Raw genomic sequence first — 24,258 nt, forward strand, 5'->3', positions numbered from 1 at the left:
AAATAATACTATTTTTACTATTATATTTAATTCAATGCATTACTTGCCATTTATTTGCAATTTTTTTTTAAATAATTTTATGATTTTTATAATATCACAACATTTGTAAAATTTACTAGCAATTTCAGAGTGTTTCAATCCACAAACACAGTAAACACATCAAAAAACTAAAAATGATTTTTGAAAGATTTTTGGAGTATGTTTGACAAGATAAATACTATTTCAGTCTTTCTACTTTGAAACGCAATGTTGAATTTGTCATTTCTTTGTATTTTCTAGCAGTTTCTAACCCAATTTTTTTCTTCCAGTGAACTATAAAATATCACATACAAGAGTACTAAATTTTACCATGGTATTTGGAGATGGAGTACCATAGAAACACCATAGATTTTTACTGTACTAAACTTTATGCACTAAGTACAATACAGTGTAAAAATATGAATAATATATTGGTAGCACATTTAACAAAAAAATCTTTCAAAACATTTTTTTACTATTTAATTCTATGTTAATTATTATTTTTATTAAAATTATTTTTTATAATTTTATAGTATAATTTGTAAAATTTACTAGCAATTTCTGAGTGAAAATTATTTCAATGCATTTTTCCAGTGCACCTTTGATAAGGTCAAAACAAGAGTTGGTGACAGTGGAGGATGAACATGAATCCTCATCAACAGCGTTTACAGGATCACACAGCCTGTTCAGACTGAGAGCTGTTTACTGTAATTGTGCTTTAAAAGCTCATTCATGACATCAGTGATATTAAGGAGCGCTGTAATGGCCTGCCACAGAGTGTTCAATTACTGCTGGCGAGCCTCATCTTTAATTCATGCGCGCGTTTTTTATAGGTCGCTATGATGAGGGCGATTTGTTTTGCCGAAGCGGATCTGCGACGCGCGGCTCAGGTGTGGCTTATTTGGTTATTTGTCATTTAGCCGATAATTTCTCATTCAGGCTCCTCAGGCCTCAGATCAGTCTGTGATTATCAGACGCTCCTCTCTCTCGCGTTCTCACCTGCAGCGGTGTGTGTGTGTGTGTGTGCGCGCAGACGGACACCCGCGTCTCTCCTGCGCGCGAGTGGGCGCCTGCAGAAAGCGGCGAACCATCAGGGAACCTGAGCGCGTTTGACAAGACCAAAATATACGTGTTGAGATGAGTGAGGAAAACAGCAAACACTTCACACGTCCACAGGAGCTCCGAGAGGAAAACACTGCAGAATCAACATGAAATCATGAGGATAAACACACGGGTCAATGACGAGCGCCGGAGGAACACGCTTTCTCATCGAGGCCTTAAACAACAAGAAAATAGAACTGAACCTTTAGACCAAACCTGAGAATCATATTGGAAGCGTCAGGCTTTTTATGGCTCTGATACAGTGAGAACATGAAGCTCAGTTTTTTTCTTTTCCCAGAAACTCAAACTGCAGATGCGGATATTCATGATGAAATTGTGCTGCTAGTAACAGTAGAGCAGATACTGATACAAAATGATGTAGATATCAGTGTTCACAAAATGATCCAAACATTTAATGCAATGCAATGATGATTGAGAGCCGAACGAACAAACGTTCCTCGAAAGATGTGAGATGTTTTGGAGGTTTGTGAAGATCATTCCTCCACTGAGAAACAGTGAAAGCAAAGCTTCTAGAAACAAACGTTCCTCAAACAGATCAGATTTGAAACTAAAAAATGACTGATGGAGAATCAAGTAAAGCCAAGCTGGAAACATGACTGCAGTTATTCTGACATTTATGACCCTGGACAACAAAACCGGCCATAAGTGGAAATTTCGCAAAACTGAGAGCTGAAAGCTAAATAAATAATCTTTCCATTGATGTATGGTTTGTTAGGACAATTTTTGTCGGAGATACAACTATTTGTGCAAAAAAAATCTAAATATTGAGAAAATCACATTTAAAGTTGTCCAAATGAAGTTCTTAGCAATGCATATTACTAATCAAAAATTAAGTTTTGATATTTACAGTAGGAAATTTACAAAATATCTTCATGGAACATGATCTTTACTTAATATCCTAATGATTTTTGGCATAAAAGAAAAATCAATAATTTTGACCCATACAATATATTTTTGACTATTGCTACAAATATACCTGTGATACTGGTTTTGTGCTCCAGGGTCACATTTGCTTGATAAAAATCAAGATTTGACTAAACTACACTAAAATAGTGAGACGAGTCAAACAGCAACGATTTGATGATTTAAAGGCCGTACGGTAAGAGACGGCAGGATTTACAGGGTTAAACATGTTTTCTGCTTGTAGTTTTATAGGCGGAATTTCACAAATCCATGTCCAGCTCATATTTCATCCAGCAAATCGATAAAAAAAATGAATAAATTCTTGAGCTTTGAGGGTGAAATATGAGCTGGACGTGATTGTGTGTGTGAATGAAGGTCTAGAGCAGAGGTTCCTCACACTCGTTCTCGGTGACGGTCAGTCGGTCTCAGAGGTCACTGAGGTCACCGAGGTCACCGACCCAAACCCCAGCATTTACAGAAGCGCCTGTGATGCTGAAAACTAACAGGACTTCCTCTCAAGCAGCGTTTCTTTAATCAGAGGAAGACAGTGGCTTTATGAGATGCGATGAATAAATGCATGAGCAAAAACTAGACTCCATGTCTGCTATTAGGCCAGAATGGATAATTAGCCAGTCCTCCTAAAAGGACGGCGCAAACACGGCGTCATGAAAAATACATCCCAAACACGGCTCGTCTTCAAAGACGCCGCGTTCCTCGCACGCCGCCGCTCATTTACGGCGCGTCGTTCGCGCGTTCTGGCGTCTGTCAGTCGAGCCGCTGATGAAGCGACTGAAGCAGCTGTAAATGTTTCAGCATCTGCTGCGCTGACAGGACACCGCATGTAAACAAACGCTGATTTGAGAGACGAACGTCCCGGCAGCTGTTGGATTTACAGGCCCAGGGTTCGCTTCGAACGTTCAGAACGCCATTTCATCCCTCCACGAGGAGGAAAAACAGCTTGGTGCCGTTAAATATTCAATGGCAGACTGCCACGACAGACACTGGAAACCAAACTCTCACGCTCGGAGAGAACACGCAGCGCAGATGAAATCCGAGGCTAGCACTAATTTTCACAAGGCAGAATCAAACGAACGCTTCCGTCCGTCTCGAAACGAGACGCTTAATTCGGTTGCGCTCCGCTCGCCTCATTTACGGGGCCGTTTTAAACGGATTCCTCACAAATACAGCGTCTGGAGGCGGCGCAAAAGGTTTTAGCTTGATAAATGATTTCACTATGAAAATTCGTCTGCACGCCTCCAGCCGAAGCCTCATTTGCACAGCGAAATCGTCGAAGACGACAGCGGCGAACGCAAACGAGGTCTGTTCGGATGGGTCTCGTGTGCCGGAGAGCCCGGGACTCTAATCCGCAGGATAAACAGCGGGTAAAATCCTCGTCGGGGACGGTCTGTGCCGCAGCTGAGGAGACTGATTAGCGGTGGAGAGAATCGAGCGCCCTAGAAATACAAAAGCAAGATGAAGAGGTGCAGGCAGATGGAGAATTAGAAGCCGCGCACGTTTCGCACGAGGGCCAAACGCAACGGCGCATTCGGAAGGTCAATCTGTTTTTCATTTCTGAGTGCATCCAAAGAAACAAATTTGACAAGACTTGTTTGTCCTTGATGTGAGAAAGCGCCGTTTCCGGCAGAGGAACATTTGATTTGATTTTAGATGAAAGTTTGGAGGAAAGAAACACCTACAGAATCATTTCGGCAGCTGAATTTGGCACCTTTGGGATCCTGGAATAAAAACCCTCAATTATCAGCTGGAAATGTGTTTTCTGTCTAAAACTCTTTTGCACTTGCACAAATAAAGCTTCCAATAGGGGTTTTCACAGCAATACAATACAAAACTATTTTTCACTTCCTAAAGAACCAAGCTTTCTTAGTGTGAAGAACTATAGTTCACCCAAAAAAGAGAATGGGCCAAAAACATCCTCATCCTGAGATCATTCAAGAGTTTGCAGAGTGTTCCTCTGCGCTTTAAATGAAACACACTCTTAAATGTGTCATTCCATAACCGTCTCACCAATGCATGTGAATGGTGAATGGGTGCCGTCAGAATGAGTCCAAACAGCTGATTAAAAATATCACGAGTAATCCGCACCACTCCAGTCCATCAGTTCACATCTTGAGAAGACAAAAGCTGAAACAAATCCATCAAGACATTTTAAACTAAAATATGAGTCCATGATCCATAATAACGCTTCCTCCAGTGAGAAAGTCGCATCAAAGTCCAGCCACGTGTTTGTTTAGAGCTGTATTTAACTCCGATACAAACCTTCAGTGAAAAAGTGGTCTGGTCTGAATCAGGAGAAAAATCCGCACAGATCAAGCACCGTTTACAAACCAAAACAGCTCTAAACAAACACGTGGCTGGACTTTGATGCAGCTTTCTCACTGGAGGAAGTGTTATTATGGATCATGGACTCTTAGTTTAAAACGTCTTGATGGATTTGTTTCAGCTTTTGTCTTCTCAAAATGTAAACTGATGGACTGGAGTGGTGCGGATTCCTCGTGATATTTTTAATCAGCTGTTTGGACTCATTCTGACGGCACCCATTCACATGCATTGGTAAGCAAGTGATGGAATGCCACATTTCTTCAAATCTGATGAACAAACTCATCCTAATCTCGGATGCCCTTTTACTTTTTACGAGTGTGTTTCATTTAAAGCGCAGAGGAACACTCTCTCAAGGGAATAAAGTCACAGACGGACAGTATTCATCATAAACTACAGTCGTGTTTGTTCTTTGTTCCTCTGAATAAATCAGCTCTTCGTTTGTTTGCGTGTCCAGGACGCCTCAGAATGCACATGAAGGAGGAGTTTGAGCTCTGCTGCATTCATCGGCTCCTCATTGACTCCGTACAGAGCAGGAAAACAAAGTGCCAATCATCGGCTGTGCGGCTGCGAGTGGACTTTGTTCGGCGTTCGCTGCCATTCTTCAGGACGGGCGCTTTGATGTGGCGGAGCGACTGAACGTCCAGATGGGACTCCGGCGGCACGGGAGGAATACTGCCGCAGTGCTGCATAAATGCGGCCCGTTTACCAACAAAAGAGTCCAGCATGAAAGAGTCACGACCGCAACGCATGACACAGGAAGAGCCTTTCATTACAAAAATACACATATCGATGTGGGCTGAGTAATGAAAAAACACTAATGGTAACGTTATTGAACCCCTGCAGGGTCAAAGGGCGCATAATCAACATCCCTAATGACATATTCACTACAATCACTGAGTGACGAATATAAATGAAACTGCAAGCAACAGCAATTACTCGACAAACACGATGCATCACACATCTGAACGACCACAATGTTTTGGAAAGGTTCTCTAAAAGCATTCTTCCAGTAATGTGAATAGAATGTTCATTTATCTTTAATAACGTTCTCAGAGCGATGGAATGCTTTACTCCTGAAACATTTTAGTTGGATGGTCATCTAACTTTTTTTTTTAAATGTTCTTTGAATGTTTTAAAACTAGTAACATTCAAAAGTAACAGTGTTCTAAAAAAGAACAGAAAGTTACTTCAACCAGAAAACGTTACAAATGTTTACAAACTGGATACATTGAATGTTCAAAGACAACATTTGCATAACTTAATGAAAATGTTGGGAAAACATTCAGAGAACATTTTGCTAGCTGCCAGAAACTCGGATTCAACGGAACAGAACCGTTAAAGCAGTGGACACAAATGAGTTGAATAAAAGTCATTTTAGATCAAAAATGACTTAAGCACAATTCAAAAACAGAGAGAAATGGTCAATCTCTGGAGAACTGTGTCTGACCAACAGGTGGCGCTGTCATCTGAGCGGTGACCTTGTTTGGCTATGAAACATTCAGTGCCAAAATATTCATTGCCATTAATAAGCCACAAAATGTAATTGCCGTCTTGACTAATGAACCATGTGTGCTAATTTACTAGAGAACAATTTCTGAAATCAAGAAAGCATCTGGACTGAGAATCAGAGCCAAATTCTGAGGATGAAGAACTTTGTAGGGGAAATGGATAAAATAAATTAAAATACAAAAATAAAATAAAAATAAAGCAAATAAAGAAAAAAAAAAAAACATAACAGAAGGGTCTGACTGTAAAAAGGTGATAGTCTTTGTGTTCTTCAAGCCTCTGAAAAAGCAGATAAAGCAGAAAGATGATTTAGGTGAAGGTGTTGCGATGACAGAAGCATTTTCAGATGTTGCTGTAACACTTGATTGCACACAAACATATAAATATATTATTAAAAAAATAACATAAACCATGAGGAAACATCTGTTACCTTTATAACACGGCGACTCCTGAAGTCTCGATTCAACAGCGCAAAGAAACCAGCAGCTTCATTAGAGCTTCGTTAAAAATTGTTAAAAATCCTAAGCAAATATTGGTTTATCAAGCCAAGCAGCTGACCAAATCCAACACGAGTGGCCATTTAGTGACAGGAATTGAATCTAGTGAAATTGTGCTTCTAGGCCAAAAGTTTCAAAAATCAAAGTGAGCAAAGGAGAAAAAGACTAATCTGATTTCTGATTGGAGTTTGTGTGTTTGAGCCGCCGAGATGTTGATAATCGACAGCATGATCTTGCGTTTCACCTGATTAACTGTGTTTTGTTGCAGTACTAAAGGCGATGTTAGCGGGTCACGGCGTTCCTGCGAACACACCGCGGATCCCAGAGCTCTTATTATTCCCAGAAGCTCCTCTCAGAGAAACTAATCCGGCCCAAATCCCACCGCAGTCTCCGCCGCTGATCCCGATCTCTCTGATGACATGAAGTGAAACGCCGAGTCGATCGTGAGATCAGTGCGCAGAAACGGAGCGGCTGAGATTCCCTCGAGATCTCGACTCTCTCGCGTCACGTTGACATTCCGAGCCGCACCTTCAGCCTCATTTAAAACCAGCAGGTAGAAGCGGCTGATCAAATATTGAAGACCTGCTATAAAAAAACACCTCCTCCACTATTCTTGTGTGACTTATGTGTCCTTATGAAAGCGTTTAGAGACGGGCAGCTGTCGCTCACGTAAAAAAAAGAAATAAATAAAAAATAAAAAAAAAGAACAGCGAGCTGATGTACGAGAGGCTTTACTGGAGATGTGATTGTCTTACACAACAGATCAAACAAAACAAAACACCACAAATAATCAAACAGCACACGATTAACACGGAAACACAGGCGGATCTTCAGAACTGGAAGTTCTCGTCAGTCATGTCAATGGCCCAGGCGAACTTGTCCCTCTGGGTTTTGTTGTAGATCTTTTCAATGGGGACCTGATGCTTCTTACACCTACCAAACAACATCACGCCATTAGAGACACAGCTGCATCCATCCACCCATGCATCCATCCATGCATCCCTCCCTCCATGCATTCATGCATCCATCCATACATACATACATCCCTCCATTTATCCATCCATCCCTCCATGCATTCATACATCAATCCATTCATGCATCCATCAGTAGCAGTAGTTTTTCTTTATGACAGTAAATGTGACATTTTTCCACCCAAATGATGCAGGTGTTCTGATGCATTCAGGTCATGTCAGACAGATTGTATTTATAAGTTTAATTGTAAATTTCTTAAAATCAGTGAAATTTTATATTTGTGACCCTGGACCACAAAATCAGTCATAAGGGTCAATTTTTTGAAATCAAGATTTATGCATCATCTGAAAGCTGAACAAATAAAGCTTCATCCATTGCTGTATGGTTTGTTAGGCCCATACAATGTATGGCTATTGCTACAAATATACCCGTGCTACTTTTGTGGTCCAGGGTCACATCTTTTTTTTTTTTTTTACAATTTACAATAAAACAAAAGTTGCATGTAGAAAATACCATAGTGTTGTACAGTTATGATAAATATCAGTTTACAAACCCTTCAAAAATTGAGAAAAAACTCATTTTTATTCATGCGTTGGAAGTGGAGTTAAAAAATCGTGTTGAATTTGCGTTGCCATTTTGCTCCGACTAAAGTGATGTGAACACATTCAACATCCTAATTATCTTCCCAACTCATAAATACAAGTTTCCCAGCAGGACCTGAACACATGATTAGACTCAGAGCGGATGATGATTTAATGGAGCGTGTTGCCGTCTAACAGCCACTAAACAGTCTTTAGGCTCGTTTAGAAAAGAACGATAATTACATCATCCACACGGCAGATGATATTGTTCTGTTTATTAGAAACGCTGCCGTTTTGTCATCTGTTACTTTTAATACTCCAGGATGAATTCTGATTGGCTGTCAGTGTTTTTGTGATTCATCAGCTGGACAAAAAAACAAAAAACACTCTGAAAGTGATTCCAGTGATATCAGGACAGTTGTATTGTGGACTCAATATTCTCTTACACCTAGATTGAGTTTTTAACTATATTTAATCATTATCATCCTTTGAACTTATTTTGACATCCAGCGTCATTTAATTTTGTCATTAACAGGAAAAACATTTATATTGACCGATCTCATCTGATCTGAAATGCAGTTCCTACCATCAGAATAAAAACTCACAGCTCCTTTTGTTTGGTGAAACGGGGTCACGATGAGCACCAGCACTCATGATGGTGGAAAAGGAGTGTGTGTATGTGAATGTGTGTGTGTGTGTGTGGTTGTACCAGGCCACGGTGATGCGCGGGTCCAGGTAGTTGAGTTTGGACGTTCCCAGAGCGATGACCTTGTTCTCCTCACGATCGGTTTCCTGCAGCTGCAGCTTCTTTAGCTGCTCACATAGTCTCTGGACGGCCTTCTCCTTCTTCTCCAGCAGCCTGACACACACACACACACAGATGAAAAGCTCCATCAACTCTTACTGAATACCATATGTTCTTTGTATAAAATCCTGTAAAACAGTCTAGCATTACTTTTGTATCATTTATTCACTACCATAGATTTTCTTAATTTGAACTGGTTTTTATTTTATAAGTTGTTTACTTTGTTTAATCATTTTGTTGTGCTTCTGCCATTTTTTTTTAGTACTTTTCACAAATATTACTATCTAGGTTTAGGTCTAATATTCACTATTTACGTTTAATTTATCTCAGTTTAGTTTTTCATTTTATTTGCATTATATTTGCAGTGCTTATACTAAATTATTTGAAATCTTGCCAATTTTATATTTAATATTTAGAATTTATTTCAGGTTTATTTCAATTTTTTTTTTTAATAGTAATAGTTTAACATTATCAGTAATCTTACAACCCTGAAAAGCACAGCATTTTATGTTGATTTTAAATAAAAACAATTTTCCTGAAAATATAATAAAATTTAATTCATTCATATTTGTATAGCGCTTTTCATGATACAAATTGTTGCAAAGCAGCTTTACAAAAAAAATAAAATAAAAATCATGTTTCTACATGTGTGTACTGTGTATATTTATTATGTACATATAAATATATAAATTATATAAATATATAAACTTTTTATTGGATGCAATGAATTAGTGCTGTTAAACACTTCAATTAAACAGTGAACACCATTAACGGCAATGATTATATGCTGTGATCAAACTTGTACCAAAATTTGGTGCATCAGATAAATTAATTTAGGCTTGGCATTCAAAATGAATGTGGTTTAATGTATAATGCGTTTTATTTGCATTCCTGTTCTGAAAAGCATTTAATTTGAAGGATCTGTAGCGAAGTTAAGAGGAACTAAATGCATGTTTATAGTGTTTACGATGTTTAATTTACACCATTTCTGTAATAATCTGACAAACACTGATGCAACTTAACGCAATCGACTCGACGCAACTCATTTTCCGTGAACAACCCGCGAATGTAATGATTGAGCGTGAACGTCTGCAGGCACAAACAGATTGCCGATGAACGCTGCAGTGTTTGTCTGTTTCTCTCTTTTGGCTGTTGATCCGTCTGAATATTTCATGCTTTTACAGCACAAACGCTGCTGGCAGACGATTATCAACTCTAACCTTGAGTCCGGGACCATTTAAAAAGACTCCTTACTTCTTGGATTTGTCAGACGGAGCGTCCTTATGTGCTTTCTTCGCTTCCTTCAGCTCTTTTTTGGCCTCTTCAATTTGTTCCTTTTTCTTCTGGATCTGTAACAAGAAGCAGAGAGACAAAAGCGTGACCTCTGACCGCCGGCAGCTCTCTCTCTCTCTCTCTCTCTCTCTCTCTTTCTCTGGAGTGTGTGTTTGAGTGTGTGTGTGTTTAAGTGCGTGTGTGTTTATGAGTCCAGCGCGGGCGGCAGTGCATTAAGCGGCGTGTGACCCGCGACCCGCTGACGCTGCACTCGACGCCGGAGTCTAAACGACTGGACGTCGCTCGGCTGTTTCCATCATCGTGTGATTATTTCTGACCGCATCGTCCTTTAAAGCTCGACCTCGCCGCTCAAACCGCTTCACTTCCCTGCAGTTACAAACCCACCTGGAATCCAATAAGGTTTGGCCTCAGGAACTCGTCAGGAACGTCCGACTGAATTGATCTACGCTCAGCACAAACCCATCGAAACACGAGACGCTCATTCATACAGCAACAGACTGATTCAACGAGCGATTAAGAGGAAAATAAGAGTGCTAATGCTGCACAATTCATCAATCACGAAACTAATTCAATTTCAGCCGTAAAGCCGCTCTGCTGGGGTTTAGGATAATTAATATTCAGTAATATTATTTAATGCACAAGCACGATCAGATGAGAACTGAATAATGAGTTCTGCAGAACTGAAATTAAATTAGCTTCATAATTGATGAACTTGGCAATATTAACACTTATTTTCCTGTTTATCTCTGCTTTGAATCAATCTGTAGTGTATGAAGAACTACATGGATGAGTGTGCTTTGACTCTCATACAGCGCTAGTGTCATTAATGAGCTGAGGATTTCGTTCAGTCATGATGAAGATGATGTTGACTGTAACACGCGTGTGCTGTGTCATGTGTCGCACCTTCTCCTGCAGCAGCTGCATTGATTTCTCAAAGGTTTTGGGTGCTGCCCTCTGGTGGTTACAGAGGATGGCCACGGCTCTATTGGCCCGATTATACGACAGGATCTTCTCCTCCACCGTCATGTCCTCTGAAACAAAACACACAAACACAGAGATGCTTTATCAACAGCTTTAAGACTCTGAGAACTCATGTGAGTATTTGTGAGACACAGATCATTCATTTCTGATATAACCAAACTCAAATGTTTCAGGTCGGGTCAGAGGTTAAAGGTCAGACGCACCTGTGGTGAGTTTGTTGAGCTGATCCTGCAGCGTGGTCGAGGCGTTGAAGGTTCGAAACACTTTGGCCGTCAGTCCAGACATGGACTCGTTCAGGGTTTTGTTGAGGTTGATCGTCTGAACGACAGAATGAAACCATCACGATCATGTGATTCACATGATAAACACACACAGCAGCACTGAACGCTGGGATACCGAGAGATGAATGAGTGCTGCTGCAATAGTAAACACTGAGACTTGATTGTCAAGATTCTTATAAACAATTAAAAAATACATTTTAAAAACACATCTTATTTTCATTTTACATGCACCAAAATATCTAAAACTAAAACTTAGACACACTTTATGACCCTGGACCACAAAACCAGTCATAAGGGTCAATTAATTAAAAATAAATAAATAAATAAAAACATTTATTTAATAAATAAAAAAAATAAATCTTTTCATTGATGTGTAGTTTGTTAGGATAGGACAATATTTGGCCGAGATACAAATATTTGTATATTTGCAAATCTGGAATCTGAGGGTGGGAAAAAAAAAAAAAAAAAAAATCTAAATATTGAGAAAATCACCTTTAAAGTTGTCCAAATGAAGTTCTTAGCAATGCAAATTACTAATCAAAAATTAAGTTTTGATATATTTATAGTAGGAAATTTACAAAATATCTTCACAGAACATGACCTTTATTTGTTATCCTAATGATTTTTGGCAAAAAAGAAACATTGATAATTTTGACCCATACAATGTATTTTTGGTTATTGCTACAAATAAACCCGTGATACTTAAGACTAGTTTTGTGGTCCACGGTCACATATGGACTTTTAAAATGTGCTAAAAATTATTCTAAATGCACAAACATATATGGTAAATTAAAAAAATAAATAAAAATGAAAAGAAGACTAAAACTTTAACTAAAAGTGAAAGCAGAAATGAATAAAAACTATAACAGTATTAGACGACTGGTGATTGTTTAATCGTGTATGACAGTGATGTTCATTCACACTTACTGTAATTCGATCAAATAAATCATCTTCTGGATCTTTATGCTTTATGAACAGTTTCAGGTTTTTGAAAACCTGCGAGTGAAAATCACAATCAATCATGACAAGCATAAACACAGCTGATACAATCATATCAATCATTAATCAAATCCTACTCATTATACTGCAATCACACATCACACCGCAAAAGAAAATAAACTCATTTCAGCTCTAGTAGTATCTGACTGCTAGTAACTGCAAGTGACACCGGTTTAACGTGACGTTCGTTGCATCTGACCTGTTTCTCCACAGGCACTTTGTTGTAGTAGCGGATGGAGTCTTTGCCCAGGAAGTCGAACTCCACCACGTGTTCCTGTCCGTCCAGACGCCGGTGGAGCCTGATGTGCTCGACACGCAGAGAACAGCAGCCCACCGTATCGGCCGACTCGTCGTCCTTCTCGTTCCCCGCTCGCAGCGCCAGCTGAACACACACAATACAGGAGAAATAAATATAAATACACTGAAATAAATAAATAAATAACAGGGCTGTCAAGAGATTAAAGAGTCATACAGACAATGTCAAATGAAATTCCAGGACTTTCAAGGACTTTAAGCACTACTTTTTTGATTTTCAAGGATCTCCCTTATCAAACAATGTATGTTCCGAAAAGATAAATAGATAAATAAAAATATATTAAAAAAATAAAATGGCAAAAAGTGAAGCACATGTAAAGTATGCAATGATGTCAACTTAAGAAAGAGAAATAAAGTACAATCAAAACAGCATCTCTATTCATCCTTCGTGTCTTCTTAAGGTGTACATTTATTACTTTTTTGTGTTAACTTGGCAACACACAACAAAAAAAAAACAAAAAAAAAAAAAACACAGTTATTATAGTTAAACCACGGTAACCACAAATTAGCCATGGTTTTACTACACTAACCATTGTTTAAACCATGGTATTTGTAGTAAAACTGATTATACAAAAACATGGTCACTACACTTTTACTATAGTTAAATCACGGTTAGTTTTCGTAAGGGATTTGTATTTGAGAATACTTTATTTTCTCTTTTCGAAACCGCTCCGAATGCTCTGACCTGAATCAAATGATTCGTGATCCGCAATTCGAAGTACAGATCTAAATCAAATGATCCGCGATCTGAAATTAATCAAATGATTCGTGAACCATCATTTCAGATAAGGATTCGGAGCACGGAACAGATCGCAAATCATTTATTTCTCGAAATGATTCGCAAACCCACTCCAAAGTTCCGATCGATCTCAAATGATTCCCGATCCGTGCACCAAAGTCCCAATCTGAATCAAATGATTCGCGATACGCGATCCGTTTGGAGAGCTTCGAAACAGTGAATTGTTTTGAGACGCAACGGTTTAACTGACTCGGAGTGTCGAAAAGCTCAGTTTCATTCACTATACGTGCTATTTAATTCTGATCTGGTTTTTGCAAGTGAATTGCTTGAACTGACTAATCAAAGTCACGAGTCTGAATCAATCGGAGCGGCTCCAGCGTAAATGACTCACTCAATTGATTTGGTTCAGTTGCTGACAGTTCAATAGAACAGTTGAAATCATCCAGTCATCTCACACCATTCAAGTCAATCTGACATTTATCAGTATATATTTAGTAATAAATATCTGAAAGTGATCATGAGGATTGTGATGTTTGAAGCAGCGCTGAAAAGGGCCGGAGCTACATAAACTCAACATCAGACGGGCTGCAGCGTTCATCTGACCTCACAAGACATGTGCTTACTGAAAGAAATAAACACTTATTTCATAGATACATTGTCTTTCAATAATTCAAGCACCTCTTCAGGAATATTATTATTATTTTCAAGGGGTTTCAAATTAAAGAAGAAAAGAAAAAAAGTCAAATTCAAGTACTTCAAGCACCTTGTTTAACATTTAACAAGTCATTATTGTGCCAAACAAGAAAAGCACTGAACAGACATTACAAAAACTAGCTTTAGAAAGAAACTTTAGAATTTTTAATTAACACTGCATAAACAAAAGGTAATAAATGGTATAATTTTTTTAATCAAACATTGAAATATGAATGATTTAAAAAAAAAAAAAAATTATACTCTAAATGTGAAACCAAAAGCATCAGTTGGTGGCGGCGAGTTGCTGTCTTTCAACCAGTTATTCAGATGGCTGATTCAGAAATGAAGCAAGCGACAGTCTTTACAAATGAGTCACTGAATCATTGACTCACTCGATTCATTCTGTGGATTGATTCAGTTCAACAGTTCTGCTGTGACTGTGTAACTATTTCCATTTGTGAAATTGAGGAAAACAGACAATATTGTGCCTAAAATGTGCCACTATACTGATTTAATTGAACTGTTCATTAGCAGTGGTGCAGATGCTGGGGTAGAACAGCGCTCTTGCTGGTGTGATCGCTAAACTATGTCATTAGATATAAATATAAGAGGGCGATTTTTTTGCGCTTATATCTTGCTCTCATATAAACTGCATTTTAATATACTCAATCACTCAGTCGTCCTGCATCATGATCATCAGTGTAAGACGACAGATGACAGTTCTGGACATTAATCATTTGAAAGCATTACTTTTTCAGTAATTATCGTGTTAAATTGTTAGCTCTGTGTATCTGCAGTGATGTGATGGTAGAGCGTGTGACCTTGTCGATGAAGTAGATGGCGACTCCTCGCTGTCGGCTCTTCATCTCTCTGGACTTCCAGTCGCGTCTGTACCGCTTCCTGATGGAGTCCACGCTCATCTTCAGCCGCCGAGCCGTCTCGTACTTCTGCCAGTCTTTCTCGCCCTGAACACAGACCATCATCACTTTTACCATCATCACCAACGTCATCACTTTTGCCATCATCACCATCATTGTCACTTTTACCATCATCACCACCACCATCACATCACTTTTACCATCATCACCACAGTCATCACCACTTTTACCATCACATCACTTTTACCATCACCACCATCATCATCATCATCATCATCATCACTTTTACCATCATCCCCATCAACACCACCACCACCATCATCTCTTTTACCATCATCACCACAGTCGTCACCACTTTTACCATCATCACATCACTTTTACCATCATCACCATCACCACCACCACCACCACCACCATCATCATCATCATCACTTTTACCATCATCCCCATCAACACCACCACCACCACCATCATCTCTTTTACCATCATCACCACAGTCGTCACCACTTTTACCATCATCACATCACTTTTACCATCATCACCATCACCACCACCACCACCACCACCATCATCATCATCACTTTTACCATCATCCCCATCAACACCACCACCACCACCATCATCTCTTTTACCATCATCACTATCATCACCACCTTCATCATCATCATAACTCATCACCACCATCACCCTCAGTGTGAGCAGAGACGCACCTTGAGTTTGGAGCTGGGGTTCAGCATGATGTATTTGGGTCGTCCGTGAATGTTCTCCAGCCACGACGCCAGCCATGTGACAGTGTTATCGTGTTGAACGCGCTTCCACTGGTGACCTGCAGGGGGCTCTGGGACCTTTGAATCTCTGCCGAGAGAAAATGAGACATCAGGATTTTTTTGTTTTAATGGTTTAAAAAGTCAAAATTCTGATGTTATGATTATGATGTGTGTGAGCCTCACTCGCTGCAGTTGATGGTCACGTCCTCCGGCTGGATGCGTTTCTTCAGTTTGCCCATCTTGGGATGTTCTCCTCGGCCGCGGAACAGCCCCGGCGGCTCCAGCTTGAAGTTGCCGATCTTCTCGCGGTGTCCGTCCAGCAGACAGTAGCCGTACTCCTCCATCAGCCGGTTGGCCTCGTCTTTCAGGACCTGAATGAGACACATCTAAGGTCAGACTGAGGTCCCGCAGATCAACAGGAGCCAAGAGAACCAGACGCACCTGCTTCTCCTCCTTCGTCATGTTCTTACGCTCCTCCGATTTCTCCACAAAATACTTGAGGATCTGACTGAAGTCACACTTGGAGAGCGTCTTGATCAACTTGCGCTCATCTTTAGTCATTACCTAAACACAATTAAATTCAACACAGTCCAATTTATAACCATGATACGAGTCTAATCACAGTCTGCTTTACGCTCAAACTAAATCCATAAAAGATTAATACATCAAATAAAAGAAATATTAACTGAAATATAATTTTTCTAATATTAAAATATAAATAAATTACTAAAATGTAAATCTAAATGAACTTAAATAAATAAACACATAAAAAAAAAACATTACTTGGGGGGGAAAAAAAAAGTTATATACATTTTATTTCAGATACTTGCCAAGAAAATATTTCTTAGTTTTAATTTAGTTTAACTGTAAGTACTAAAATAGAATAGAATAAATACATACAGACAGACATAAATATAATAATAAAAAAAAAATAAATAAATAAAAAAAAAAATACAATTTTAAAAACTTAAGCTGAACCCTAACTACTTCTTTTTACTTAGTTAAACTTGAAGTACTAAAATAACTCAAATTAAATGAACTAAAATAAACAATTTAATAAATAAAACATTTTCATTAAATAAAATAAACTAAACATTACCTAAAATTCAACTACTAAAAAACTAACCAAATTCAAAGTGAAAACAGAAAATCTACAAAATACAAATATTAAGTATTTTCATAATTCTGAAATAGCAGATGCTGGTTCTGACCTCCCTCCAGTCGCCGAAGAAGTTGTTCTGAAACACCTCTTTAGTGGTGTATTCGTGATCCAGCATCTTAGCGTAGAAAGTGGCGATTTCCTCCGTAGCTGGACTGAGTTTCACCGTCTGACCTAAAAAACACACACACACACACACATCACTGATGCAACATTAGCACTGAACTGATCTGAATAAAGCCACTACTGTCTTCAATAGAGCTGCTTTACTGCTAGAATGAGTTTAATAATTGATTAATTATGATTAAATAATAAGACTGTTATTTTCCTGTTTTTGCCAGTGAAGCGGCTCTGAATCAGTTTGAAGGGGTACAGTAATAAATATGCATTTACCGTCATAATAAAAGCAGACGTTATCAGGCAGCGGCTCGTATTCGGGAGGAAAATACGGCCCTTTGTGCTCCAAACTGCTCCATTTCTGAGAGTCTGATAATTTTCCCTCCTCCCACCTGAACAATCAATCACAGATCAATCATCAAACACACAATAAATAAATATGGGAAAGGGATTTGAACCTAATATTTGATGACGAAGAGTGGCATGGAATATTAAAAAAATGTTAAAATGGCATCTAGGGAGGCAAAAATACGCCTTATACAGTTTAAGATTATACACCGTTTTTACTGGACTCCTTCCAGATTGTTCAAGCTTGGGTTAAAAGACACACCTTATTGTTGAAGATGTAAGGTTGAAAATGGTGATTTAGCTCATGCTCTATGGTCGTGTACAAAAATTCAAGATTTCTGGAAAAGAGTTCATGAGCACATTTGCTTGGTTTCAGATGCTCAGACTTCACTATGTCCTAGATTGTTTATATTACGTGGGTGGACAGACAATGAATTAAGGGACACAACTATAAAATCCTGGGTCCAAACCAGTTTACTGATTGGCAGACAAATAATTCTTAGGAGCTGGAAATCAGAAGATGCCCCTTCCTTTCAGGAATGCGTAGTAGAACTTGCTAGAGTGGCTGCATTCGAAAATAAGCAGATGGACAAGCTAAACCTATACTATAAAAAATGGTCCAAGTACCTAACCTATTTGGAAATGGGACAGTAATAACTGGGTGTGAGAAATATTGTGATTGTGACAGTGTAAATGTGACGTATTATTTACTGAATTTATTTATACCATTTATTTTTTGTATTTTATTTATTTAATTTTCTCATCATCATATAATGATGGATGCTTCAATTGTATTTAATGATAGCCAAGTTGTGACCTTAAAGCCATAGTCGGGGATTAGCTGGGGCCGGGTTTGTTAACGGGGTAAAATGTTGATTCTGTACAGAGTTACTGTATTCTATTCTGAAAATTGCCTGAGAAATCAATAAAAATGTTAATCTCTAAACACACAATAACACAGCAGAGACAAAATGATGAACAAATACAGTGATCCACAGTTATATCTGCAGTAAATATAAACATAAAAACTATTTATGATAACTATAACTAATTACAAATAAAAATAATTATTAAATAAATTATTTAATTTAAAATGATAATTACAGGTGCATTATAATAATATAACGTCATCATCAATATTTTAGGTTCATATTTAATGAAAGGTCTCTCTCAAATTCTATGATCTCATTGAGCTGAAACACAACTCTACAGTAATTCAGTTTACAGTGAAGTTCAGCACGTCAATAGAAAACTCCAGCGCGGGTGTTATGGTATAGTTCGCGGGTGTGGAGAGCTGATAACACTAATAATTATTCCGACTCTTCTGAAGTTTAACTCTGAACTCGTGAACTGATGTAACCTGATGAAAACTGACCTGCAGTCTGACACAGTTTTGGCAGCGGCTCCAGCATAATAATGTCTGACAGAGGAAACGAGTAGAGCAGATTTATTACGTTCCGCTGAAATATAAATGAATCGCGAAATGAAACGCAAACATGTTTTCATTCCCTGAGGACGCAGCGAACAGCTGACATGTGTTCACTGGCGCATGCGCACTCACGGCCGCCTCTGTGTGTCACACGTGCGCGTGTCCGACCGACAACAGCCGATGACAGTTCCGCGCGCTTTACGTCCTCATTTATTTGACATTATGATGAAAGCCACGTCTATTAATCATATATGATTCAAAATTAAAATTTCACAAACTGGCTTCTTTTATTTCACAATTTCACAGATTTGACCTGCACTTTAAAGAAATTATAACAACAGAATTACACAAGTTTAACAGAACGTAATTATTGCCATAGAATATAAAAAAATAAATAGAAAACATTAAAAACGTTAATTGTGACTTTTTGTCTCAGATTTTATCATTGCAGTTCTGATAAAAAAAAAGCCACAATTTTCTTTAAGTTTTTATCCTGTGGCAGAAACAAGCTTCCGTGAGTTTGATATCATTAGTTCTGACTATTTGATCCCTAATGTTCATACTTGATTTTACCTCAGTTGATTTTCAGAGTGATGTTTATTATTTTGGTCTTGTCATACATTGATTTCATGAACTGAACCCGATTGATTCACTGATGCTGCAGACAAAACCACAAAACCAGACATAAGAGTCAACTTTGAGATTTATACATCATCTGAAAGCTGAGGATATCCTATTTTATCCAGTATTAGGCCGAGATACATCTATTTGAAAGAAATCATCAAAATTGAGAAAATCGCCTTTAAAAGGGTCATCAGATGCCCATTTCCCACAAGTTGATATGATTCTTTAGGGTCTTAATGAAAGTCTATAATATACTTTGGTTAAAAATTCTCAATGATTGTGTAAAACATCACCCTTTTTACCTTGACAAAATCAGCTCTGCAAAAATCATCTCATTCTGGTCGAGGCTGCTTTAAATGCAAATGAGCTCTGTTTGCCCCGCCCCTCTCTTCTCTCTGAGGAGTGACGAGCCTGTTTAGTTTAGCCACATTTAGCTGCTAAACTTGCTAACTAGCACTTTATTAGTAAAGACAATGGCAAAGATTCATAAAAAACCCTTATACTCACTTCTGCTGTAAGTGAAGCTGGATCACGAATGATTCGCGTGAACATAGACGGATATATGTGGATCGGGAGGCGCATTCCCTTCACAAACAAACGTAATCCACTGCATCTTCAGCGGCTCAGATGTCGGGAGTAAATGACGACCACTATGTTCATTATTACATCCAGCAACACAACACCTCAATCGCTCAATCAGAGATATTCTGGTCTAACTTACATCCCTGCTCCGGCATTTAAACAAAGAGGTCGGACTGTTCAGCTGGTCTGAGGTGAGACGCTCATGTCAATCAACTATTGTGGGAGTGGCCTCTGTCATGTGACGCCACAACGACAGGCATCTGAAAACGGCTCGATTTGAAAAAGGGGATATTATTTTTACAGATTAATTAAAAACCACTGCATGGATTTTTATCATTATAGGGTAGATTTGTACATACACTGCCAACACACATTAATGTTGTTGAAAAAGTGAACTTAGCATCCGATGACCCCTTTAAAGTTGTCCAAATGAAATTCTTAATGCATTTTATTAATCAGAAATTACATTTTGATATCTGTACGGTAGAAAATGTACAAAATATCTTCATGGAACATGATCTTAATATTCTAATGATTTTTGGCATAAAAGAAAAATCTATAATTTTGACCCATACAATGTATTTTTGGCTATCGCTACAAATATACCCGTGATACTTAAGACTGGTTTTGTGCTCCAGGGTCACATTTGATCAAATGGATCAATAAAGACTACCTGAAGGAAAACAGTGCACACGTACCACTTCCACTTATCAGACTCCTCGTCTTTCTTGTCCTCCTTCTTCCCCTTTTTCTTCTTCTTGTCCTCCTCGTCTCCACCTTTCTTGATCTTTTTGTTCTTCTCTGCTTTGTCGTGTTCAGAAGTCTGTTTTTTCCTCTTCTTCCCAGACGTCTGATTCTTATCGTCGTGTTTCTCTGGGCTCTTTTCATCTTTGACTCTCTTCTTCTTTATCTTGACAGGTGCCGCGGCCTGCGGTTCGTCCGCCTCCTGCTTCGGCGCGGCCTCAGATTCGCACCCGTGACCCTCGTCCGCCTTCGTGAACACAAACACACGACGAGCGGATCAGCCTTTCATCTGTCCTAACGGTTACTCATCACCAGTCAAACGTCATTTACCGCGGTAAGCGGATCCAGAGTACCTGTGCTCTAACGACACACCTGATTTGAGTCTCCGTTGCTCTCGTTTTGCAGGTTTCCATCCACGTCGCACAGCTCCTGATCTGCAGTCTGCTCGCTCTTCTCCTTATGATTGTGACGCTCCTTGCTGCTTTTTGATCGAGTCTGAGAATCAGTCACAAGAAATGAATCAAATCCTGTGCACAACAAAAACAAACAGCTGCAATAAACCAAATCAAACCTAAATACCTTCTGTTTGTTGTTCTTCTTGTTGTTGTTGATTTCTGGTGAACTTGATTTCTCCTGTCCATCATCTTGAGTTCTGAATTAAGGAGACAGTACACTATTTATAACAACTCGTCCAATTAAAATCATTTCCATATTCTCACTTCAGAAAATGTAATTAAACATATGACTCATATTTTTTTTATTGCTTCGCACAATTAAACCTATAAAATCAAACTGAGATCTCTTGCCTTTCATCAGGACCTACTTTAACGTCCTGCAAAATTAACATGCAAAATTAAACATTTTTAGATTAAAACTGAGGTATTTCTCCTATATTTTAAGTGAATCATGAGCACTTACCTCATGCATTTCACCATCTCCTGCTTCGCTTTTCACCGCACTGCTAAAACTCATGAATATCAGAATATAAAGTGACACAGAACTTCACAGCTAACAGAGAACGTTATCAGAATGTTCCAGCAAGGTTCTCTTATAGTTATGAACAGTGTTGGGGGTAACACAAGTTATGTAATCAGATTACTTTACAAGTAACTAGTAAAGTAATGCATTACATTTTAATTTACAAGAAAATATCTGTTACTTCTTTTATCCCATTAGGGTCAGGGTCCCATTCCTTGCATGTTGCCATGTTGAGAGAAATCAGGAGTAAGTGTAGAGGTGTTGTGTGCACAGATTCAGTATTTCTCAAAATGAATAAAAACAATGAAATGCAAACTCAAAATATGACACAAACCTGCAATAATGAAATATGTTAAACGACAAAAATCCTTTATATATTAAATCCCATTTTATTAACCAATGTATTTGCTGCTGATCTTTGATGGTCTAATTCAAGCAAACTGAAAAATTAAAAACATGACATTTGTGTTTCTTTCTTTCTTTTCCTGCATCCTATTCTTCATGCAATCCAGAATGCCTTAGGATTCTTCTTTTTTTTTTTAGCGTGAAAGTGTTTATACATTTCCGGGAAATAAAACTTTTTTATATTAAAAACAAGCATGCAAGCCCAGCCCAGATGAGGAAAAGTAATGCAAAAGTTGTGTAATGCATTACTTCCCATAAAAAGTAACTAAGTAACGCAGTTAGTTACATTTAAATGAGTAACGCAATACTGTAACACATTACTTTTTTAAAAGTAACTTTCCCCAACATTGGTTATGAACAAACGCTCTTTCAGTGATGTTTATGGAATTTCCATTCAGAGTGATCTGGTCTTTAATAACGCTCTCTAATCTTTAGAATAAAAAACATTTAGATGTAACGGTTTTTAAATGTTACTATTTTGAGAACGTTTAGAAAACATTAAAATGTAACATTTCCATGTTTGCAAAATGATACAATTTAACGTTTCCTTAACGTTCGCATAACCAGGAACATAAATGAAACATTTAAAAAACTGGATATTTTGAAGTTCAGAGAACATTCTGGAAGAACGTTTTCATAGTTTAACAGAAAGGTTCACTACATGTTTTCTGAACACGTTTTGGTGTTTTACTGTAGTAGAGACGCACCTGCTGACTCCAGATTGACTGTCTGACTCCTGCATCTGTTAATGACACAATCATTAGACTCACATCCATCAGTGCTTCACTAACGATCCTGTCCTGATCATTTTACCTTTGAGGAGGGTTTGTGTTTGCCATTCGGCTCCGAGTCCTTCTCTCTGTCTTTAGAGGAATGTTTGGACTTCTTCTTCTCTCTGACACATCAAACATCTGAGTTACAACAACAGTGAGATTTCTGTTCGACTCGTGCGATTACACGGATCTTTCTGACCTTTTATCGTGTTTTTCCTTTTCCAGTTTCATCCTGCAAGTTCGTGTTTTCTGCTCGTCACTGTTGAGGTTAGTAAATTAGTGTCTGATTAACTATTTGCATTAAATAGTTAATAGTTAGAGTCTAAATCTGCGAATGAAAGCAGACTACTGATGAAGGGATTGAGTTAATGAGCTCAGTCTAAACTCAACGCTTTTCAATAACTCGATTATTTATGACTCGTTTCTCTGCAGATGCAAAATTTCTTCGTACCTGAGAGAATCTCACAGCGGCATCAGATGCATGTCACCTGTCACCTGTCACACCTGAAATGTTTTAAGTTCCACTTGCAATCAAATGCGCAAAATCAGTCACAGCGCCACCTGCTGGAACAAACACACCTGAACATGAAGAACACCTTCATCTCCTGTGATCTCAAACATCAGGAACAGTGAATTTCCAGGACATTTGCTGCTGTTTGTGATAATTGGATGAAAAAATAATATATATACCTGATCCCAGAAGAGAAATATTATAAAGTACAACCAATCTGCCAATGAATTTTACATGAATTGTCAGGATTTTATTAAGATGCATGACCTTTCCCCATTCTGTAAATTACAATACACCATTTACTAGAAGAAACTGACTCTAAAATCAAAACTTTCTTAAAGCCATTGATCTCCAGTGAAGCGCAAACTACTAAACCACAGCCTGCTTTGTGTCAATATGAGATAATGCCCAGATTCAGACAAGACTTAAACCTAATCCCAGACTAAAATGCATGTCTGAGCTGTTTTAACTGAAAGAAATATGCACTGAAATATCTCAAAATATGTCAGTGCCACTGATCTGCACCAAAAAATCAGAAATGTATTTTTTTAAATGACTTAAACATCCCAATTTTCTAAAGCTTAATCGTGGATTCATTTGTGAAACCTGGCCATAGTCTTTAAAAGTGTTTTAATTTGATTAAACTATCTTATCCCTATTTTAATAGAGTTTCTGCAGGTTTTATAAAGAAAGTTCAACTGATCTCCATTACTTTTTGAATAATTTAAAAAAAGAAACAGCTTTGCTCACAAACACTAGAATACGGAAAAAAACTTCTACTGTGTCCTCAGTGTTTTTATGTCTTGTTTTCCAGCATAAATGTCTAAAGATCTAAAAAAAAGTTTATGATCAAAACAAGAACAATTATCTGCCGACGAGCATAAAAAATTAACTTAAT

The 24,258-nt window shown here is 38.2% G+C and overlaps 1 protein-coding gene across 4 annotated transcripts; it reads right to left on the reverse strand.

Annotated features, from left to right (window-relative positions):
- Positions 1–7,101: 7,101 nt before the first annotated feature.
- Positions 7,102–23,491, reverse strand: top1mt (DNA topoisomerase I mitochondrial). Of its 4 annotated transcripts, XM_051098434.1 has the most exons (22): positions 23,301–23,491; positions 23,049–23,108; positions 22,890–22,971; positions 22,784–22,818; positions 21,612–21,654; positions 21,500–21,525; positions 21,273–21,345; positions 21,066–21,188; positions 20,648–20,940; positions 17,243–17,358; positions 16,902–17,023; positions 16,132–16,254; positions 15,874–16,061; positions 15,634–15,778; positions 14,867–15,010; positions 12,498–12,680; positions 12,227–12,295; positions 11,222–11,336; positions 10,941–11,068; positions 9,999–10,093; positions 8,649–8,798; positions 7,102–7,319 (listed from the first exon to the last, which is right to left on the reverse strand). In XM_051098434.1, the coding sequence occupies exons 2-22, from the start codon at positions 23,078–23,080 to the stop codon at positions 7,217–7,219; spliced, it is 2,388 nt and encodes a 795-aa protein (XP_050954391.1). In that variant the 5' UTR covers positions 23,081–23,108; positions 23,301–23,491; the 3' UTR covers positions 7,102–7,216. The 4 variants fall into 4 exon arrangements, with proteins under 4 accessions (XP_050954391.1, XP_050954392.1, XP_050954390.1 ...); XM_051098435.1 differs by lacking the exon at positions 23,301–23,491 and having other exon boundaries at positions 21,612–21,651; positions 23,049–23,289; XM_051098433.1 differs by lacking the exon at positions 23,301–23,491 and having other exon boundaries at positions 23,049–23,289.
- Positions 23,492–24,258: the final 767 nt, after the last annotated feature.

This window comes from Labeo rohita, chromosome 24 (assembly GCF_022985175.1).
Source record: "Labeo rohita strain BAU-BD-2019 chromosome 24, IGBB_LRoh.1.0, whole genome shotgun sequence".
Classification (NCBI taxonomy): Eukaryota; Metazoa; Chordata; class Actinopteri; order Cypriniformes; family Cyprinidae; genus Labeo; species Labeo rohita.